Here is a 21,016-nt window from a genome sequence, read left to right as displayed (position 1 = left end):
TGATGAAAATTCAAGGACAGTTTCCTGAAGGAGCATTTCTAACTTTAGAACAGGGAGAGAGGAAGACAGAGGTCCTATCGGAACTGATCTGTGCAGAGATAGGACCACCTGGGCTAACTATTGTGAGAAGGGTTTTCCGCAAATCCAATCACAGCACGCAAAATGGGGAGGAAACCTTAGGGCCATTTCTACCTCAAGGGCAGTCACGTGTATCCAACAGTGGCCTTGCAGGGACATTCCAAAGACGTTTTCTAAAAACTCAACTAAAGATTTCCAAAGTGCAACCGAAGGTCTTCACAATTCCAAAGCATCCGTTTACAGTAGCCATCTCTTAATCTTCTACAACTACAACATCATCAGTTTCTTAAAAATCTAATTAATGTGTTACTCTGGATGATGTGAGCTCAAGCTGCCACCCAGAGATCCCAGCTCTGGCCAAAGGCACATACAAGTGCCTCAGAGGTTCTATTTTTCTTTGTCATCTGTAGCTCCTCTTCATTAGCATGAATACAACTATATGTAAAATGCTGGCACACACCCTATAGTCAACTCTCAATTTCCCACGAGCCTGGGAATAACTTGAGGCTCCCTGGGGCTTCTCTGACGCCCCAGGCTAGATCTGGTGGAGTCCCCACTCACCACACCATCATTGCCACTGCGCTGCCAGATGCATGAAGGGACCACAGACCCACCTAGACATGAACCTAGTAAAGACGAACCGACTGGTTGAAACAGCTATAAAAGGCCATAGAAAGCATTTCAGAGCAAATGTAAGGAAACCTAAAAGACCAGATGGGTCAGAAGCCTTCCCTTGAATGAGTAACTGTTACCTATGTTTTTAAAAGTTCTGGTTTTCATATGACCCCTGCTTTTACCCTCTGTTCTCTTCTGGTACAGGCCAGGCCTTCACTAGTCTCACAGAATGTTTCCACTCTCCATGTTCTTGGCTTTATGACTGGAACACCCTGCACGTCAAGTGGCTTTAAAGACTCAAAATGTCTGCAAGTGAGCGGTTTTTTACCAACAGCCCCTGGGCAACGACGCTCTCTGTGGAAGCCCGAGAATTGAGCGCTGGCAGCATTTCACAGATCAGTGTACGTTTGGTAAAGGGAGGGGGCAACATGTTTTAAAATTCTACATACACTTGTTTGGGCCTGGCTCTCTATGTCATCCACAGTGGAGGAATGCTGATTGCAAACTTTTATGTTGGTTTGTTCATGCATGTTTTTCTCGTATTCTCGAACATCGTCCATTGTCATATCTGAAAGAAGGTCAAGACGTTGGCAACTTCCGTTATTAAATGCAAACTTTCAATGGGGAGACTTAAGGGAAAGATAGTAGCTTAGCAGAAGCCAAAGAGAGGTTTAAAAAGCAGGGATTCACTAACTTTATGGAAAGCAAATCATAAAGTTAGCTAAACCAGCCAGAGGGGCAGTGAGTACAAGGAAGGGAACTCAAAATAGTCTTAGAAAGGGAAGAGTGGGCATTTTTTAGGGGTGACTCCTGTAAAGTGAGCTCAGTGGGTGGAGTAGGAGCGCGTGGGCAGTGCCATAGCCTGAGATCTCCTAAAGCAGAGTTAGAAGATCCCTTCAGGGATGTGCTCAGCTGTGTTTGCCTTAAAACTTACCTTCCATATACCTTTCCAAATAGGTTCTGGGAATCAGTGCATTCGACAAGAGAAAGGGCACTTTCATTGCTATTGTAGGAGACATGACGTAGAAGGCAGGGGACGATGTTCATGGGTATAAGTGAGATTGGGTGCAGTGCTCACACACAGTGAGCTTTTGCACAGAATGTGGTGTCAGAGTGCAGGTCTACACTGAACTCCAAGTCTAGCCTAACAGCTTGAAGGTGGCTGGCACTACTTACACCCACACTCGTTTATAAATATGACGGCACATGACTTTATGATTTTTGGCCCGAGTCTGCAGGTTTTCAGTATTCAGGATAATGATCTGTTAATCTAGCGGTTCTCAGCGGGGGGACAATTTTGTGACATTCTTGATTGTCACAACTGGGATGCCACCCTTCCTTCCAAAAAAGAATTTAACTACCTGGTCCAACTGTCAATGGTGCTGAGGTTGAGAAACACTGTCCTAACCCAACTGATAAGAAACTTAAACACGGAACCTGTCCAGTTTCAGTATGTGAAGTCCAAAAACATAACCATCAGTCCCACTTAAATACTTTTGTTGTTGTACCCCCCACACTCACCTTACACCTTTGGCTATTTCACTACAATTTATCAACAACTGTCCCAGATGGGCATTCTCCTGTTGCTCTCACGGAGCAACAGGAATTTAGCTTCACGCCTCTTTACAATAAAGGTATGCTGAGCAATCGTTAATTGACCACCCACCCTGATCACCAATTAACTTCGAGGCTTAGAGCTGGTATTCACAGCTGGAATGGCTCCTTAAGTATTTTCTGCAGCATGTGGTTTGCTGTCTTTTTATATCAATCCATGTGTGTCATGTGAGATTCTCTTTATTTCCAAAAGGCAGACTTGCCAGAAGTTTCTGATTTAATTGTCTGGGGCCAGGGTAGAGGGCGGCTCTAAACCCAGACCTGGGCCATGTTATTTAGTTGGATGGTGCCCCCACACCCAGAAAACGTCAGTCAAGAACGCTGTCCATAGCAATGTAAGTATCAAGCTAAGCAGAGTCTGGCCAAGCAAAGAGCATGCTTTTGTTTTAGAAAATCGAGGTAACTGGAAGCAATAAAGAGATGCTGCTTTGTGATTAGAACAAATGCACCTTAGTTAACAATAATAACACATCCTGTCAATACAATCACTTTCATTTCAATGGCTGGTTATCAAAATTTCTTAAACACAAATATGCCTGGAATGAATACTGAGGTCATTCTAAGCTCGAAGTTTAAAACTTAAAGATATTTCTTCTCTCCCCTTCACAAAGGCTTTTTAGTTTCTCTGTTCTAGTGAATTCCAACACAAATCATTCTTTATCTTTAATTAGCTCAATGTTAAGAGTGGGGCTTAAACTGTGTGACTATGTGCTTTCAAAGGTATATCAATTTAATGGATATGATGAAGAATTTAATAACAAAGATACTCTCATTACTGCCTTGTTCATAATAGTGAAAAATTGAAAACAACCCAGGGGGCCGATAATGCTATGCAAACACAAATAATGTAGAAGGATATTTAACAGCACAGAGAAATGTCCTGGGTATATTGTTAAATAAAAAATAGGAGGTAAAAACTTATACATATTATGTGAAATCTTTTTTGCCAGAAAAGCATTATATACATTTTAAAAAGACAAAGTATGCATTTCAAAATGTAAACCGTGATTGTTTCAAGGTGTTAGAATGATAGCTAATGATCATTTTCTTCTTTTTGCTTATTTATATTCTCCACATTTTCTACATCAAATATGCAGTATTGTGTAAGAAAGAAAAAAACAACAACATTTAATAATCTATTATTTGTGGTCATTAGAAGAGGGATACCATCAATCTGGAATTGGTAAGGAGAGACACTTTTCTAGAATGGTGCCCATTCTAGAAACATGACATCCTCCTCCCTGTTTTTAAGATTAAGAGTTAAGAAACAAAATTTCAGAAAGTTTTGTCTAAAAGGAAAACAACAACAACACACCTCCCCATCAGACCACATAAGGGTGAACATTTCTAGCGCCGGATGGTGTGGCTCAGTTAGCTGAGCGTTGTACTGTGCACAGGTTTCCGGTTCGATTCTCGATCAGGTCACATGCCCAGGTTGCGGGCTTCATCCCCAGGCAGGGGTGTGCAAGGGGCAGCCAATCGATATTTCATTGTCACCTGGATGTTTCTATCTCTCTCTCCCCTTCCTCTATAAAAATCGATTAAAAATATAAAAAAAAACACAGTGTGAACATTTCTAACAAAGTGATTCTCTAAAAGATGATGAAAATTTGGTCCCTGCTGCTGCGGAAAGCGAAATATGTTTGCCCGAATCCTGAACTACTCCCACGTACCATACATGCTTATGGAAATGGAGTAAACATTTTACGTCTTCTTAGTAATTTATGGAAAGCCTACTCAAGTGAAAAATGTAAGTTCCTGTTCAGGTTATCTGGTAAAATGTATTACGTCTTGCTTCTGCAAAGTATATTACCTTGCAATCTATATGTGAATCAATTTTCTAGTAAATTCAATTACAGGTGGCCAAGGGCAGATTATCCTTTCAGAGCCGCTTCATCTTCATTACTGATCGATTTTTAATGATCAGTGACGTCTAACCGTTTAGGTTCGGATCTCTGTTTCCAGCAAGCAAGCAAACGCTTATGTGTGTCAGGGCAACTCTTAATTAAAAGAAGCCTATGTCCATTATTTTGCAAGTAAACTGAAAAATAATCACCCCTGAATTTATAAGTTTAAAAGGTCATAATTTACTTCTCTTAAATAAGGTTTCTTAAACAATAGTCCGATTTAAAAGAATATTGGAAGTAGCACAGTATTTCTTCTAAGAAAGGTACGTCCGATATCTTTGACCCTCGGCTGTCAGAGGTTGACGGACAGAAGCGGCACTTGGGAAGTGGTTCTGGGGTATAAATGCCCCTCATTGCATTTCAGTGGAGCAAGATTTCCTTTCTCTGTCCTCTTGCGAGGCCATTTCTTTCCTTCTCTTTCTGACCCTCCTTCAGGGGAGGGCAGAGCAGGTCCCGGTCTCCTAGCCCACCCTTGGAGTCTGAGTAAAACCTCCTCCTCTACCATCAGCCCAATTTCCAGAGAGAAGTGCGGGACCCAGGGGATCTGTTAATTGGTGAATCTTCTTTGATTTCCTAAAAACCATGAACTGAAGGCTCTCATTAGAGAGCAAAATCTACTTCAACTTTATGAATCTAGGTCACTTCACCCATTTTCTACTTAAAACAAAAAATGGGTTCTAATTATTATTTAATGAATCACTCAAGTAATGCATGAATTATGTTTCATAGAAATAATTCCAGTAGTATTGGATTATGTAGAGAAAAGAGTTTAACTCCTTTTAACCTCCCCCACAAAGACTATTCCTTCTGGAAATACCCACTGTTAAGAGTTTGAGGCACAGACTGCCAGATTTAAAAAAAAAATAAATTTACATGTATGTTACTACACACACCCGCACACTCTCATTTATTTTTACACTTATGGAATGATACCATCTTAAACTATACGATACTATACTATACTATACTATACTATACTATACTATACATATTGCTCTGGCTTGCTTTTTGCAATAATGGGAAATGTACATATTTTCATACCAATACATAAGAACTACCTTATTCTTTTTAACTGTTACACATAATATTCATAGTATGGGTGTATCATAATTTACTTGGCCATATTCCTGTTAATGGACATTTACACTGAGTCTAATTTTTAGCTTTTATAAACAACATGACACCGAATAGCTTTGTACCTATATTCATGAGCACATGTGTAGTATTCCTTAAGAATAAATTTCTAGAAGTGGAATTGCTGGGTCATAGGCTATTTGTACTTAACATTTTCATAAAAACTGTTAATTTGTTCTCCCACCTATCCAAAACTAAATATTGTCACTCTCTTAAATTTCTGCTATCAGATGGGCAAATGTCATGTCTTCCTGTTGTTTTCATTACTTTTTAAAAAAAATCAGTAGTGAGGTTATTGGCCATTTGCCTTTCTCTTTCTACTGTTTACCTGCTCGTGTACTTTACTTTTTTTCTATTGATTTGTTGGATTTTTGACTTATAGGAGCACTTTATACTAGTATATTAATTAATCCTCTGTTAGCTACATATATTGCAAGTTATATTCTCCTAGTCTTTCAACTGTGTTTATGGTGGCAATTTTCTTTCAGTCTTTTTAGTTTTAGAGAAGGCAGGCTGGCCCTAGCTGGTTCGGCTCAGTGGACAGAGCATCGGCCTGTGAACTGAAGATCAAGGGCACATGCTCGGGTTGCTGGCTCGATCCCCAGTACGGGGCGTGCAGGAAGCAGGTGATCAATGATTTGCTCTCATCATTGATGTTTCTCTCTCTCTCCCTCCCTCTCTGAAATAAAACAAACAAACAAACAAACAAATCAAGGTAGGCTGATTTTATAGGAAGTAGAGGCGAGATCATATATCTGGAAAGCCTTTAGGATAGAAGTCAGCTGAACATACAGAGAAACTACAAATACCAAGGAACAAAACGTCTGCAAGCCTGAATTTTCCTACCTTGCACTGCACAGTTGCAGCAACTAAAATTAAAAAAAAAATTATTTATTTCAGAGAGGAAGGGGGAGAGAGAGAGATAGAAACATCAATGATGAGAGAGAATCATTGATTGGCTGCACCGAGCCCACAACCTGGGCATGTGCCCTTGACCAGAATTGAACCTGGGACCTTTCAGTCCCCAGGCCGACGCTCTATCCACTGAGCCAAACCAGTTAGGGCACAGCAACTAAAATTTTTTAAAAAGGCTCTACCAACTCTAATTCAATAACCTGTCCAATGGCGCATTACGTTATATTTCCTTCTATAAACATTTTCTCTCCACTCCCAGGCTCCTTAGCCGAAATAGAATTCATTTTTTCTTGCTCGAAGTCAAAATGGGAAATCTTGAACAAGTGGCTGGGTTGGGTGTGGGGCTGGGCGTGGGGGAGGCTCCAGCAATCCTGAATTAGATGTGATACCCCTTTGGCTCCACCACAATGAAGGCTATCCTTTTGGGAAGTGCCTTATTTAAACCTTTAAAAATCATTATAAGGTCAACAATGTTTATTACAAATAGCTTAGGGTGACTACACCTTTTATGCAGTGAAAGTAGCCAATCCTTAAAGCTTGGTGCATACCCTTTCCATGTACTAATTCAGACCACTAAGATCCTGGGTTGTAATCTACAGCTGTCATTTTTTCCTATACAGTAGTTCTTAATTTGAGGAAGTGGAGGGTGGGGTCACAGATCCCTTTGAAAAGCTGATGGAAAGTTATGGGTTCTCTCCCCAGAGAAAAGAACATAAGCACACACATAAAATACTGCCTAAGAGCCAGGGCACTCAAGGTCATGTGAGGCCATTGGAAAATGCTGGCCTGGTGAACTCAACCAGCTCAAGCTAATCTCTAAGCATGTCTTTCTCCACGTTGAGCTTGTTTCGCTCAGTGTTAGGCCTGCTCTAGGGACTCTAGGATGATTCCTAAGTCATTGTCATGAGGTGGTTTCATCTGTACCAGTCAGAACTACCCCTCCGCCCCTATATTTTTTTGGAATGGTGAGGATTTACAAGATGTTCATGAGGTTCCACTCAATCACAGCCTCCCCTGGCAATCCTGTGTTCCTTTCTCAAAATACGGTCAGTCTGTGAAGCGAAACCATGTTCTTATGAAGCTGGGCTGCCTATTTTTATCCACCCCATTTCCTGAAATGCCTTGTTGCTACTTCTTTGATTAGTGTTCTAGTCACACAGGAGACACCCAAGGCTCATGGATAAAGACCAATCAAGCCTTTGAAAGACAAACTCAACTCCTTCAATAGTGGAAATGGTTACACTTTACTATGAACATGAGCAGAATAACATCTGTTTAGGAAATTAGTTATGCGGCAGCAAAATGCTGAGACTCAGAAAAGATACAAAATTAAAATCCGTGAGCAAGAAAAGATCACCATCAGCTACAATGTCTTTTTTTTTTTTTTAAACTCTTAATTAGGCACTGGAGATGGTGAGTCTAGGGAGAAAGACATACAGGGCTGCCACTGCATAACGGTGTACAGTTTGTGTGCAATAGAAACACTCAGCCCAGGGGGTGGATGGGGCTAAAATTTAGCCCCAAGACGATAGCACCTGCTGAATCTGCCTAAAGGGGGCGCCCTTTTCTAATTCTCACAAGGCACCAGAATTTGGCAGTTGGTCCTAAAGACTGCTACCATTCTTTAGTTTAATCTGTTTGTACTGAATCAAACTGCTCTTCCTTGCGATCTAATCTGGTTTGCAGTTCATGTTATATGCCAGGTGTTCATAAGCTTTATCAAGCATCAGACTCATCTGGAGGGCTTATTAACACAGATTGCTGGCCTGTACTCCAGTGTACCTGATTCTGTAGGTTTAGGGCAGGGCCTGAGAATCTGAATTTCGAACAAGTAACCAGGGGATGCTGATGTTATTGGTCCAGGGACTTCACTTTGAGAACTAGGCTATGAGCTACAGACAAGAGTTGTTTTTGTTTGTTTGTTTTTATTTTAGACCTTGTCCACGTTTACTAATGACAGCCTCCCTGGCTCTGTACAGAGCAAAGAAAAATAAGCAACTTCAGGTACCCAAAACTGCAGGGCTATCCTGGCAGACATTTGGCTTCGGTACCAGGGACACACCCATTTACCTGAAAGGCCCACAGTCCCCAGCATTACTGTGAATAAAAGGCTCAAAAGACACTCTGTGGGCAGGGCCATTTCCACCCATTTGACTTGAGGGTCTGCGTCTGTGTAATGAAGGAGCCACTGTTTTGCTGGCAAGCAGCTCAGACGGGGGACGATGCCAGCAGTCACTTACACGAAATGGATGGAGTGGTTCTCAGACCGCTTGCTGGGTGAAAAGGCTTCCTGTTTGGTTAGGGCTAGGATTGTGTATACAGGGGTAGAGACCTTTCTGGGGAGTACACGGCACCCTGATGGTCTACATCCACGAACCCACAAGCTGCTTCTCTGCACTCAGATACAGAAAAGGCTTTTTGTCAATAGGCCCCGGAGTTCTGTCTCCACCGAGCCCATCTGAAGTACACAGGTAGGTGTTCTGTGAGGTCTCTAGGACTGGAGACCTCCAGGTTCCTTCGATGTATTATTCTACCTTTGGGCCCCTGTAATAGTCTGAGCTTTTTCTGTTTTGGGATTAGAAGTATTTTAGTCTTCCTTACCCCAGTCAATCCCCATCCTCTATAGTCTAGCAGGTCTCTTACTGGAGGCCCACCCACAATTTTTCCTCTTTCTATATCCATCTCTACTCCAGCCCTTCCCTGATTGACAGGCTGGCAGTGTTTTGTCCTCTGAACCAGGACCCAGCTGCCGTTTGATGTGAGCTTTCTTAAAAGTCTATGTTGGCATCCTGGCACTAGAGAGACATCTACTGACGTGCCCAGTGTCTCCTCGGTCTTCAAAGTGGCAGATATTTGGTCCTTCGGGTCCCCTTCACTTGCCAACCTCCATATCAGTTTGAGCCTGTTATTCTTTGAATATCCTTTTGATATCCCTAGTGTAGGCAGTAAGGAAACTTGGAGGAATCCAAGTTGGGACTACCAGTTCTTTAACTTTTCTGGGGTCTGTGCTTCCTCTAAGAATCTGAGAAAAGCTCCCCAGAAAAATACAACCGGAAAGATTGGTTTAAAGATCGGGGAAGTAACCATAGGAGACTGTCCCTCCTGCCTCACAGAAGACAACCACAGACAGGTCTCAGGGAGACACACAACCATGAGCTGAGCCAGCCCACGGACCGCGGGTGGCAGCATCCTGGAGGTTGTGTTAAGTGAGTGGTGATCTTGCCCTAGCCGGTTTGGCTCAGTGGGTGGAGCGTCTGCCTGTGGACTGATGGGTCCCTGATTCGATTCTGATCAAGGGCATGCACATGCCTGGGTTGAAAGCTGCCAATCAATGATTCTCTCTCATCATTGATGTTTCTATTCTCTCTCCCTCTCCCTTCCTCTCTGAAATCAATAATATATATATAAAGAGAGTGGTGATCTTCCAAAAGAATCTCTTCTAGGAAGATGCATTTGTTCTTCAGAAGATGCAGAACTGGGAACAATTGCAAAAAATAAAAGCAAAATATAAAAAGCCCTTGGCCTACAAAAGCATGTTTCTAAAAAAATGTGCCTCAGAAACAGCAAACAACATTACTGACGATCCCTGCCTTCGTCCATTCAGTCCACCCTCCCCTTTCACTCTGTCTGATACTTTCTGTTCTGAAGAGGAAGGGAACTGATGGAACAGTGACAGAAAAGCACCAGAATGCAACCGAGCTTACACTCAGAACAGATCCCAGGTGACTTAGGATAAGGCCAAGGAGAAGGGCACCTCATTAGATAATCAGATCTAACCCCAGCCACCAATTGGGTGTGTTTGTTTCTATTTAAAGTCAAGGACACTAGTGTCTGATGACTGATCCTGGGACTGGAGAGGATTCTCGTGGGTAGAATGATAGTGCAGAGGATCTGGGGAGGGTGCTCCATCCATCATTTACTGTAAACGAGTAGAACTTGCCAAACTCTTCCCAAATCATGTAAAAAAAAGGAAAAAGGCCAAAACAATAGCCTTAGGATTAAGGGGATATCTAGGTCTCTGCCCTTGAACTCTCGCCGAGTCCTTGTTTTGTGTGAGGGAGTGTTTCAAGTGATCTGTGAATCAAAGGACGAGTTTCACTTGGTATGACACTTGAGACAGCTTTGATCTTGAAGTCTGTATAAATTAGGATGAGACTGAAACCCATCCCACAGAGAATTGTGGAGTCCTATATGCAAGTCAAGTAAGCAAGCATCAAACATACTGAGGTCCCACTTCCTCAACAGCTAAGTACTGTAGTTATTTTAGATCAAGCTTCTATCATTACATTTTTCCTCATTATGTTCCGTGAACAGTGCTATTTTCCAATATAGGAAGCAGTTGCCCTGCCTTTGTTGATGTCTTTCTAGGTAGCGTTTAAAGCCAGATGGACTGAAATCCCAAGTCAATGTGTTATGAAATTGTCCTACAAGTTATTTCGGGGAAGTTGACTTACCATACCATTCATCAACCCATGCAAAAGCCTGTCTATGTCCAATCAGCAGAATATCTCGGACCACCTAAAAAAGTAAAAGAAGAAGGTTGAAATAATACCATGTTTGATTAAAACTACCTGGAAAATAGATCATTCCCAGTTTTAGGAATCCTGGCATTATAAATGTCTCCATACCTCTGTTCATATGCGAGGACAATGACAGAAAACATGCACAGGTATTGTACTTGCTCACCCTCAGCCCTTTCCATGGTGGGCATGTCCTTGGTGTAAATTAATGTCCATCTTACTTGAAAGTCAGGCTGGAGGTGTGTACAAACCAATGAGACGACTTGGCAGTCACACGGCAATGACTGGAATGAATCTCCAGGCTAATCACCTTGAGATTTTTCTCTTTGTTTACCTTTACCTAAAACAGGCTCTACTTTTTATTTGTTTAGGGTGTGTCTCACTGGTGCCAAGCAGTCATACATGCTAGAAATCAAGAGTTTTTCTGGGCAGCAGGTCAATTCTTAATAAAGAGTACTTAACATTCTTCTCTGATGAAATATCTTAAATATTGGTTCATTTTCTTTAATTAATTGAAGCGCCCTAGCCAGTTTGGCTCAGTGGATAGAGCGTGGGCCTGCGGACCAAAGGGTCCCTGGTTCAATTTTGGTCAAGGGCACAGACCTTGATTGCAGGCTCCTTCCCAGTCCGGGCCCTGGTTGGGGCTCGTGCAGGAGGCAACCAATAGATGTGTTTTTCTCAGACTTCCCCCTCTCTTCCACTCTCCCTAAAAATCAGTGGAAAAATATCCTTGGGTGAAGATTTAACAAAAAAATAAAATAAAGTAAACAAACAAACAAACAAACAAATAATTGAAGGTGTGGTATACAAGAAGCATAAATATCTTTCTGGCTTGAATTTCATGTAATAGGAACGGGGGCAGGGGAGGGGGGAGCAAGTGCAGTAAACTACCATTGAAAGAAATGAAATAAGACACCCAAAGTAGAACAGAACATAATGGCAATGATAATAAGCTTGTCTTGCTGCCATTATGTGTCACCATCAGAATGAAACTGTTTCTGATGGTGTCACATAATGGTGACAGGAGAGAAAGAAAAATAATATAGACACAGTTTGTGTGTGAGTAGCCCTATTTATGTGCTTTTAACTTATGGTATTATTTTTTTTGTGCCCCATAAATACGCCTTAAAAAGTTTCTTGGACACTCACACTCTCCTTCTGACATTCCTTTATTACTGCTGAACAAATCCAGCAATTGTCTAAAACCTCTCATGGAAGGTTTGAGCATGTTTCAGTAAGTGAAGGATTTTAATTTTGGTGAATTTGCAGAAACAAGGAAGTATTTATCAGAAAGTGTTTATTATTCCAGGCCTCTGGGTAGCTAGTGAGGCTTAAGGAGGAAACGTAATGAAAATAAGAAATTTTCGTGAAGCTGAACATACTTGAGTGCCGAGTGTGTCAAATTCATGGAAATCAATAGAACAGCATCGAGGCATCAGTAAATAGACCCTATTACGTTAAGCACAACACAGCTGTCTGCTTGGAAACAGGAACTCAATAATGTGCTAATAGCTCGCTTTCAAACATTTCTTCCCCTTAACTGTGAAAAGATTCTTAAAAAAACAAAGGTGTTCAGAGAAAGGCGCCCATGCAAATGCTGGCCTCAGACACTCATTAGCGACTCATGTGCCAGAGCAGGTGTGTGCTGGGCGTTGGTAGCACTTCATTCCATTTGGAAATGGGCAATGGGAATGCCTACGCCAGAGTGTAATTCTTACAGGTGTTTTAAAGAAACAGATTCTCAAAACTAGCCCAAGTCATCTGTGAGAAAAGAAACACGATGAGCGCTGTGGTAAAGACAAGGGGGTGAGGGGATGTTGTAGGACGTCACAACCTGAGATAGACCCAGAGCAGAGGCTGGAAGATATTCACCCTGGGAACCCTGTCTTCCTGCTTAATAACTGGGACTCAGCAGGACGACAGGCAGCCCCAGAACTTGATTTCTAGGTGTCTTGCTCGGCTCCCTCCTCTGGTTGGGCAGAATGGGTTCTGAAGCTCAGCAGATTGGCACCCTTCTCTGTCTCAAATTTGTTCCAGAGTCTGTGATAATCAGGAGCCCAAGGTCAGTCTATTCCTTGGACCTAATTTCAAGATTTACAAATTTTTATGGTCAATTAGGTCTCCTATTTTATTTTATTTTATTTATTTTTATTTTTAAAATATATTTTATTGATTTTTTACAGAGAGGAAGAGAGAGGGATAGAGAGTTAGAAACATCGATGAGAGAGAAACATCGATCAGCTGCCTCTTACACACCCCCTACTGGGGATGTGCCCGCAACCAAGGTACATGCCCTTGACCAGAATCGAACCTGGGACCCTTGAGTCCGCAGGCCGATGCTCTATCCACTGAGCCAAACTGGTTTCGGCGGGTCTCCTATTTTATTGTCAATTGTCCCCCGTAGACAAATCTATCTAAGTAACAAAAAGCTCAGCACATTAAGTTTAAATTCCAACACCTCCAAAAGAATTCCAGAAAGCTTTTTTTTAAAAATTATTATTATCAATTTTTAAGAGGAAAAACAAACAGATACTTAGCCTATCTGGAATGCAGAGATAACGTGGGTTAGTATTTATTTTTATGGAGATGGAAGGAATTACAAAGGGCAGTGTTCAACACTACATTTCCTTTTTTTTTTTTTTTTTTCCGCCATGAGGACAGGGTTCATGTTAGAAACCTCTGAAAAAACCTAAATCATTACCAAGGGAATTCCTGCTACAAAATTAATGAGCTTAGCCAAAGTGGGTATAGAATTGAAATCTATATTTTGAGATTGTTCACAATTCTTTGTTGACAGAATTATATGAGCAGAAATTCTGCAGTGCACCATCTAATGGGACTACAGGGATTTCTTGCTCTGTCTCTTGAGATGTCTTCTACATTCAGACCGTCCCTCAGGGGTCTACATTTGAAGGACCTATAGAGTGAGAATAATCCTTGGGGAGTGCACATGCAGATAAGCCCTTTGCCTCTGCCTGCAACCCAAGTACCAGGTATAAGTACCTGTGCTTGGAACTAGATTAGCCCAATGCCAAAGGGAGAAGTGTGTGGTGTTTTTAACATTTAAAAAAAAATTTCAATTACAGTTTGCATTCAGCATTATTTTGTACTAGTTTCAGGTATACAGCATAGTGGTTAGACAATCATAAGCTTTACAAAGTGATCCCCCTGATATTTTCAGTGCTCACTTGGCACCATACATAGTTATTACACTATCGTTGCCTATACTCCCCATGCTGTACTTTACCTCCCCATGACTATTTTGTTAATTACCGATTTGTACTTCTTAATCCCTTTCACCCAGCCCTACCAACCCTCCTGATCTCTGGGTCTCTAAGTCTGTTTCTATTTTGTTCGTTTATTTTGTTCTTTAGATTCCACATATGAATGAAATCATAGGTATTTGTCTTTCTCTGTCTGGCTTATTTTGTTTAGCTCCATACCCTCTAAGTCCATCCATGCTGTCACAAATGTAAGATTTCATTCTTTTTTATGGCTAAGTAATATTCCACTGTTTATGTAGGTACCACAGCTTTTTTATCCACTTGTCTATCAATGGGCACTTGGGTTGCTTCCATATAGGATAAGTGTTTTGAACGTCCAACTTCCTGAATACACTCACATAATAGATATGGAGGTACAGGATAGGAGATGGTGTGAAACATCTATTAGTGGAAGCAAATTAAACCTGAATGTAAAATGCCTGTTCATAAAAACAGGGTTGCCTAGATGCAGTTACCTGGTGTTGGCTCAGTGCCTGTGCATCTGTCGTACATCACTCACTCCAGCTTACCATAAAGACAGGTACGTGCTCCGAGGCTCAGGAACTGCTCTTTGTTCACTTACCTTGTGTACAAATTGTTCCACTCTGGTCTGGAGCCCCCAGACCTCAAACTTCACAGTCACCAGCTTGTAGGAACACATGATGGGCTGATGACTATCTCTCCAGCCTTCCCGTAACTGTCCCCGTCCTGTCTTCTCTGACTTGAAGTGTTTAGGATCCTGGAAAAAATATACCAAAGAAATGGTAACTTGGAAGTGAAGCTAAGTGAAAGAAGCTTTTCACCAAAGGCCACACTGTAGAATTCCATTTATATGAAATATCCAGAATAGGCAAATCTATGGAGAAAGAAAGTAGATTAGTGGCTAGGGAATGGGTATAGTACAGGGAATGGCTGCTATGGGGACAAAGTTTCTTTTGGGGGTGATAAAAATGTTCTAAAATTAGATTTAAGGGGATTGCTCAAAACTGTGAGTGTGCTAAAAACCATTGAACTGAACACTTTAAATGGCTGAACTCTCTGGTTTGTAAATTATCTATATCTATAAAAGCCTAAGCGACCATTACGATGGAACGACCGGTCGCTATGACACGCACTGACCACCAGGGGGAAGACACTCAACGCAGGAGCTGCCCCCAGCCTGCAGGCCCTGATTGCCAATGGGGCCTGCCGGCCACCCTTCTGGTCCCTCCCCCCCAGCTGGCAGGCCCCGATTGCCTGATTGGGGCTGGGCCCCAGGCTGGGATGGGAAACCAGGGGTGGGTGATGGCAGACGCAGGTGGTGAGGGAAGGAGGAGGGGGAGGCAGGGAATGGCGCGGTGGTGGTGCGTGAGTGGTGAGGGAAGGAGGAGGCGGGGAGGCAGGGAACCTGATTGGCCCTGATTGGCCCTGATTGGCCCGGCCTAGGGACCCCACCCACGCATGAATTTCGTGCACCAGGCCTCTAGTCCTATCTATAAAACAGTAATATGCAAATCATCACTCTGCTACACTCACAAGCCACGCCCACTGGCCACGCCCACCGGCCAATCAGAAAGGGAATATGCAAATACACCTAACCAAGATGGCTGCAGCCTCGGAGAGCAGTTGTTGGAACTGGGATATTGGAGCCGAAGATCAGAGGGGAAGATCGGAGCCAGCGGGGGTTCCCCACAGGTGATCAGAGCCAGCTGGGGTCCCCTGCAGGCGATCGGAGCCAGCTGGGGGGTCCCTGTCCAGGGCCCGAGCCTCAGCCAGAGGCTTGCGGCATTGGCTGGGGGTGGAGCTGGGCCACTGGAACCAGCTGGGGTCCCCTGCGGTGATTGGAGCCAGCTGGGGGTCCCTGACCAGGGCCCAAGCCTCAAACAGAAGCTTGAGGCCTTGGCCTTGGATGGAGCGGGGGATAGAGCCATCTGGGGGTCCCTGCCTAGGGGCCGAGCCTCAAACAGAGGCTTGCGGCATTGGATGGGGGCGGAGCGGGGAGATCAGAGCCAGCTGGGGGTCCTGCCCAGAGCCCAAGCCTTGGCCAGAGGCTTGCAGCCTTGGCCGTTGGGGCGGAGCCTGGTGATCGGAGCCTGGCGATCAGAGCCAGCTGGGGTCCCCTGAGGGCGATCGGAGCCAGCTGGGGGTCCCTGCCCAGAGCCCAAGCCTTGAGGCTTGCAGCCTTGGCCATGGGTGGAGCCGGGCGATAGAGCCAGCTGTGGGTGTCTGTGGGCAATTGGAACCAGCTGGGGGTCCCTGCCCAGGGCCCGAGCCTCAAACAGAGGCTTGCGGCCTTGGCTGGGGGTAGAGCAGGGCGATCAGAGCCAGCTGGGGGTCCCTGCCCAGGGCTCGAGGCTTTAGGCCTTGGCAGGGGTAGAGCCGGAGATCACAGGAGATAGGTGTGAACTACAGAGGAAATACCTTTTCTGACCGCTCATTGGCTAAGCTCCCTGTATGCCACTGGTAATATTCTTAGTAACTTGGGTATAAGAATCCAAAAAGGTGATCTAGGGCTTTTCCACCACACTCCTGGAGAAAAAAACGAAGGTCCACTGCTGGAGGGCTAAGAAATGTCATAACCTGACCTACACGGTTTGGCTCAGTGGATAATGTCTAGGTTTGCCAACCGCAGAGTCCAGGTTAGATTCTGATCAAGGGCATGTACCTAAGTTGCAGGCTCCTCCCTGGCTGGGGCCCAGGTCAGGGCTCAGGAAGGAGGCAAGCAATCTAAGTATTCCTCTCACTTTGATGTTTCTCTCTGTCTTTCCCTTTCTCTTCCACATTCTCTAAAAGTCAATAAAAACATATCCTCAGGTGAGGATAAAAAAAAAAGAAAGAAAGAAATGTCATCCTATCTAATAAAAGAGTACTATGCAGATTGATCATCACTGCAACACACAATATAGCTGCCCCCATGTGGTAAAAGATCCTGCCCCCATGTGGACACAAGATGGCAACCACAAGATGGCCAGCAGGAGAGGGCAGTTGGGAGGCACCCGGCCTGCAAGGGAGGGCAGTTGAGAAGGACCAGGCCTGCAAGGGAGGGCAGTTGGAGGTGATCAACCCTGCAGGAGAGGGCAGTTAGGGGTGACCAGGCCGGCAGAGGAGGGAAGTTGGGGGCAAACAGGCTGGCAGCAGAGTGGTTAGGGGGTGATCAGGCTGGCAGGCAGAAGCGGTTAGGGGCAATCAGGAAGGCAGGCAGGCAAACAGTTGGGAGCCAGCAGTCCTGGATTGTGAAAGGGATGTCCGACTGCCCTCAAGGCAATCGGACATCCCTTGAGGGGTCCCAGATTGGAGAGGGTACAGGCTGGGCTGAGGGACAACCCCCCTCCGTGCACGAATTTCGTGCACCGGGCCTCTAGTATATCAATAAAACTGTGAAAGATACATAAATGCAATAAAAAGTGTTATAAGCTACCTCAGTAGGATTTTTCAGTGTGTGCTCTGCCCTGGGTTTGCTGACATCCCTGCATAAATTAATATTATAACAGTCATCACCCCAAGCCCCTGACTAAACGTACACTGTGGGCATAGTATAGAAGCAGGTATCACACATGCTCCCCGCTGACCTGATTTCTTTGTCCTGAGGGTGTGAAGGGCATCGGCTGTGTGTGGTCGCAGAAAACTTCCCTCCACACAGAGAACAAACTCAGCTCTACTTGGACACCTCTGTTCCCTGACCTCCCGCTAGGGTCCCTCCTAATTTGCATCGGTTGCAGGAAAGTGGTGGGCCTGGGGGCAGAAAGGGACCAGAGTGGGGCAAATATATAATTAATAGAATACAAAATTTACAAAAGGGGTTCCAGAAGTGGGGGAGGAAAGAGAACGGACAGTAGGTATCCCCGCGAAGTAAGTGCTTCTGTGAAGGGAGGTCGTGGGGATCTTGAGAGTGGGTAGCATGTTTGAATCTTTGGTACCAACGTTGCCATGCCGTATTTTTATTACCCGAACCAACCCAGAGACCGGCACTGAAATGGTATTCACAGGGCCCGAATGATAGACCCATGGAAAAGGCGTAAGCACAGGGTCTGGCCCATAGCAAGTACTCCTTCATGTAAAACATGATTGCACCCCCCAAGACAGTCATCGAAGGCTTAAAGTATCCAACCCTACAGTCCAGGGCAGAGATAGCAATGCCTTCCAAAGCACCTGCAGTTTGCAGTAAAATATTTGATGTTTAAGGCCATGGAACGAATTCCTGCCTGCCTGCGTTCCTATGCCACATAAAGCCATTAAGAATAAAAAGAGAACAATAGAACAAGAGATGTATCAACAGGGGGACTATGGTAGACAATCTCCAAACATGGTGGCCATCAATTCCTTCCCTCACCGTGCAGGCACGCTGTTCCTGTCACCAACGATAGAGGCCTTCTGCCCTCCCATGGAACCGAGACTGGCCTTTGACTTGCTTTGACTAATGCAATGTGTCAGAAGAGATACTGTGTCAGTTCAGGTCACACTAACTTATGTTTCAGACTTAAGAATAAAGCAAGACTCTGCAGTATCACACAGGAACACTGGTGGATTGAATTTCCAAAACAGCAAAGAATCGAGGGGCCCCACAGCAAATTTCATTTCTGAGTAAGGCGGGAAAGGTTCTGCCTGCACAGTGAGAATTAGGTAGATGCTGAAATCCGGGTGTGGCTCCTGATCGCACCACAAAATTACAAAATTTTATTAGGATATTGCCAAATAAGGTTTTAGGAAAAGGCTAGATGGAAATAAGAAGTGAACAGTATTTTTAGAATAGGATTTTTAAGGTGGATGTGATAATTTGGTTTCATGTCCCTGATTTTATGGATAAGGACGCCAAGGCCTGAGAGAAATGAAATCATCTTGCACTGGGTGACAGGTTGGGGACTAGAACCCCAGCCTCCTCTAGTTCTAGCCCAATGTTCTTTCCACTACATTTACTTTTTTTTTTTAAATTTTTTTTTATTTTATTGATTTTTTACAGAGAGGAAGAGAGAGGGATAGAGAGTTAGAAACATCGATGAGAGAGAAACATCGATCAGCTGCCTCTTGCACACCCCCTACTGGGGATGTGCCCGCAACCAAGGTACATGCCCTTGACCGGAATTGAACCTGGGACCCTTGAGTCCGCAGGCCGACGCTCTATCCACTGAGCCAAACAGGTCTCGGCTACATTTACTTTTAATACTAAACAGGGAAAGGGTGTTTTTGTTACAGCCAGATGCAAAGAAGCAATGCACACTTGGGCTTTTTATGGCAACAGTGGGCTGATTTTTTGCAAGTCTGGAGTCATATCTACAGCTGCTGATTTCATCTAGGAAATCTCAGATGTGGCTACAATAAGGAATTCATGTCCAAAGAGCTGGAGGGAAGTAAGGGAGAGGACACCAGAGGGCTCCTTTAATGAAAATTCAAGATCAGACATGAACATCCAATTGAATGCCTTTGAATGAAGATGAGAAAAATATATATAACCTGAAATATTCTGATGTCCAACTTTTCTCCCTTTTCCCATTCAGAGCCCATTGCCTCCAATCCTCACCCCCTCACCCCAATACCCATTCCTCTTGAAATCATTTTCAACTATCATTTTCTCACTTGAGTTTGTGGACATAAATATGTAAATTGTCAATTTACACACCAATTAACCTTTCTTTATAACCTTTAAACATTTTGTATTTTTAAAATTTCTGATCTGTGTTTCTATAGCTACTACAATATCTTGGTCCTGATTCAAACTCTGTTATATCACTCTTTTTTTTCTTGAGAGGGAGGGAGGAAGGGAGGGAGAGAAACATCAATGATGATCAGTGATGCCTGGGAGAGAGAGAGAGAGAGAGAGAGAGAGAGAGAGAGAGAGAGAGAGAGAGAGAGAAATCAATGATACCTGGCCAGCGTGGCTTAGTGGTTGAGCATCAACCTATGAACCAGGAATTTATGGTTCCGTTCCTGGTCAGGGCACATGCCCAAGTTATGGGCTTGATCCCCAGTGTGGGATATGTAGAAGGCAGCTGATCAATGACTCTCTCTCATTATTGATGTTTCTTTAAAAAATTTTTTTTATTGATTTCAGAGAAGAAGGGAGAGAGAGAGAGAGAGAGAAACATCCATCTGTTGCCTCCCGTGTGTCCCAACAGGGAATCAAACCCACAACCCTTTCTGTATATGGAGAATGCTCCAACCAACTGAGCCACATCAGCCGGGCATCCAGGTTTCCTTATTTTAAAACAAGGTTTATAAACCTCCACCTTTACCTCTAAAGCTACAAATACCCTGGACCTTCCCACACTTTGATTTCAGTGTGATGGAGAGATTACACATCTTGGACCTCCTAGATCTCAACCCAGTGCAACCAGAAAATACAGTGCAAGCTCTCTGTAGTGGGTTGCAGGTACACCCCCCTTCCCCCCAAATACATGTCCTAGTCCTCACCGCCAGTAACTACGGATGTGATCTTATTTGCAGATGTAATGAAGCTAAAGATCTCCAAATGAGATCGTCCTAGATTAAGAGGGTGGGCTCCACGTCCAATAACAAGTGTCCTTGTAAGAAACAGAAATGGAGAAGACAAGAGGCACATGCTGTCGGAGGCAGAGATGGAAGGCATACAGCCACAAACCAAGGAGCCACCAGAAGCTGGAAGAGGCAAGAAAGGATTCTTCTCTAGAGCCTCGCCTTGATTTCGGGCTCTGGCCTCAGAGCTGTGAGAGAAACCCCTGGGGACGAGGCGCAAGGCTAACCTCACCCCCCTGCTTCTGATGTAACTGGTCTTGGTGCGTCTGGGCATCCAGCTCCCCATGTGAACTGAAGGTACCGCCAAGGTCAAGCCACTGCTCCAAGAGACAATGTCCTCTCAGGCCTGCCTGACTCCAGGCCTGGGCTCCCATTCTTCACCCTGTGGACAGGAGAGTCCCGTCTGAAGTTCGGGCACTATCGTCAGAGGAGAGGAAGTCTCGTCATCTGCAGGGTGGTGTCAGTGCTCTCTTCCTCGTGGGGTTGTTGCGGGGCTTCAACTGAA

The 21,016-nt window shown here is 44.1% G+C and overlaps 1 protein-coding gene across 2 annotated transcripts in view; it reads right to left on the bottom strand.

Annotated features, from left to right (window-relative positions):
• The window catches only part of PITPNC1 (phosphatidylinositol transfer protein cytoplasmic 1), a 220,317-nt gene that overhangs the window by 6,571 nt on the left and 192,730 nt on the right, over positions 1–21,016 (bottom strand). Inside the window, exons 6-8 of one of the 2 annotated variants that reach the window (XM_079797209.1) lie at positions 14,630–14,785; positions 10,718–10,781; positions 1,143–1,261 (exon numbers count right to left, since the gene is read on the bottom strand). In XM_079797209.1, coding sequence (XP_079653335.1) covers positions 1,143–1,261; positions 10,718–10,781; positions 14,630–14,785 — 339 coding nt within the window. The remainder of the gene's footprint in view (positions 1–1,142; positions 1,262–10,717; positions 10,782–14,629; positions 14,786–21,016) is intronic. The other variant, XM_079797208.1, reaches the window with a different exon arrangement.

The sequence above is a fragment of the Cnephaeus nilssonii genome (genome assembly GCF_951640355.1).
Source record: "Cnephaeus nilssonii genome assembly, chromosome: 19".
NCBI classification, from domain to species: Eukaryota; Metazoa; Chordata; class Mammalia; order Chiroptera; family Vespertilionidae; genus Cnephaeus; species Cnephaeus nilssonii.
This window is presented reverse-complemented; position numbering and strand designations above follow the sequence as displayed.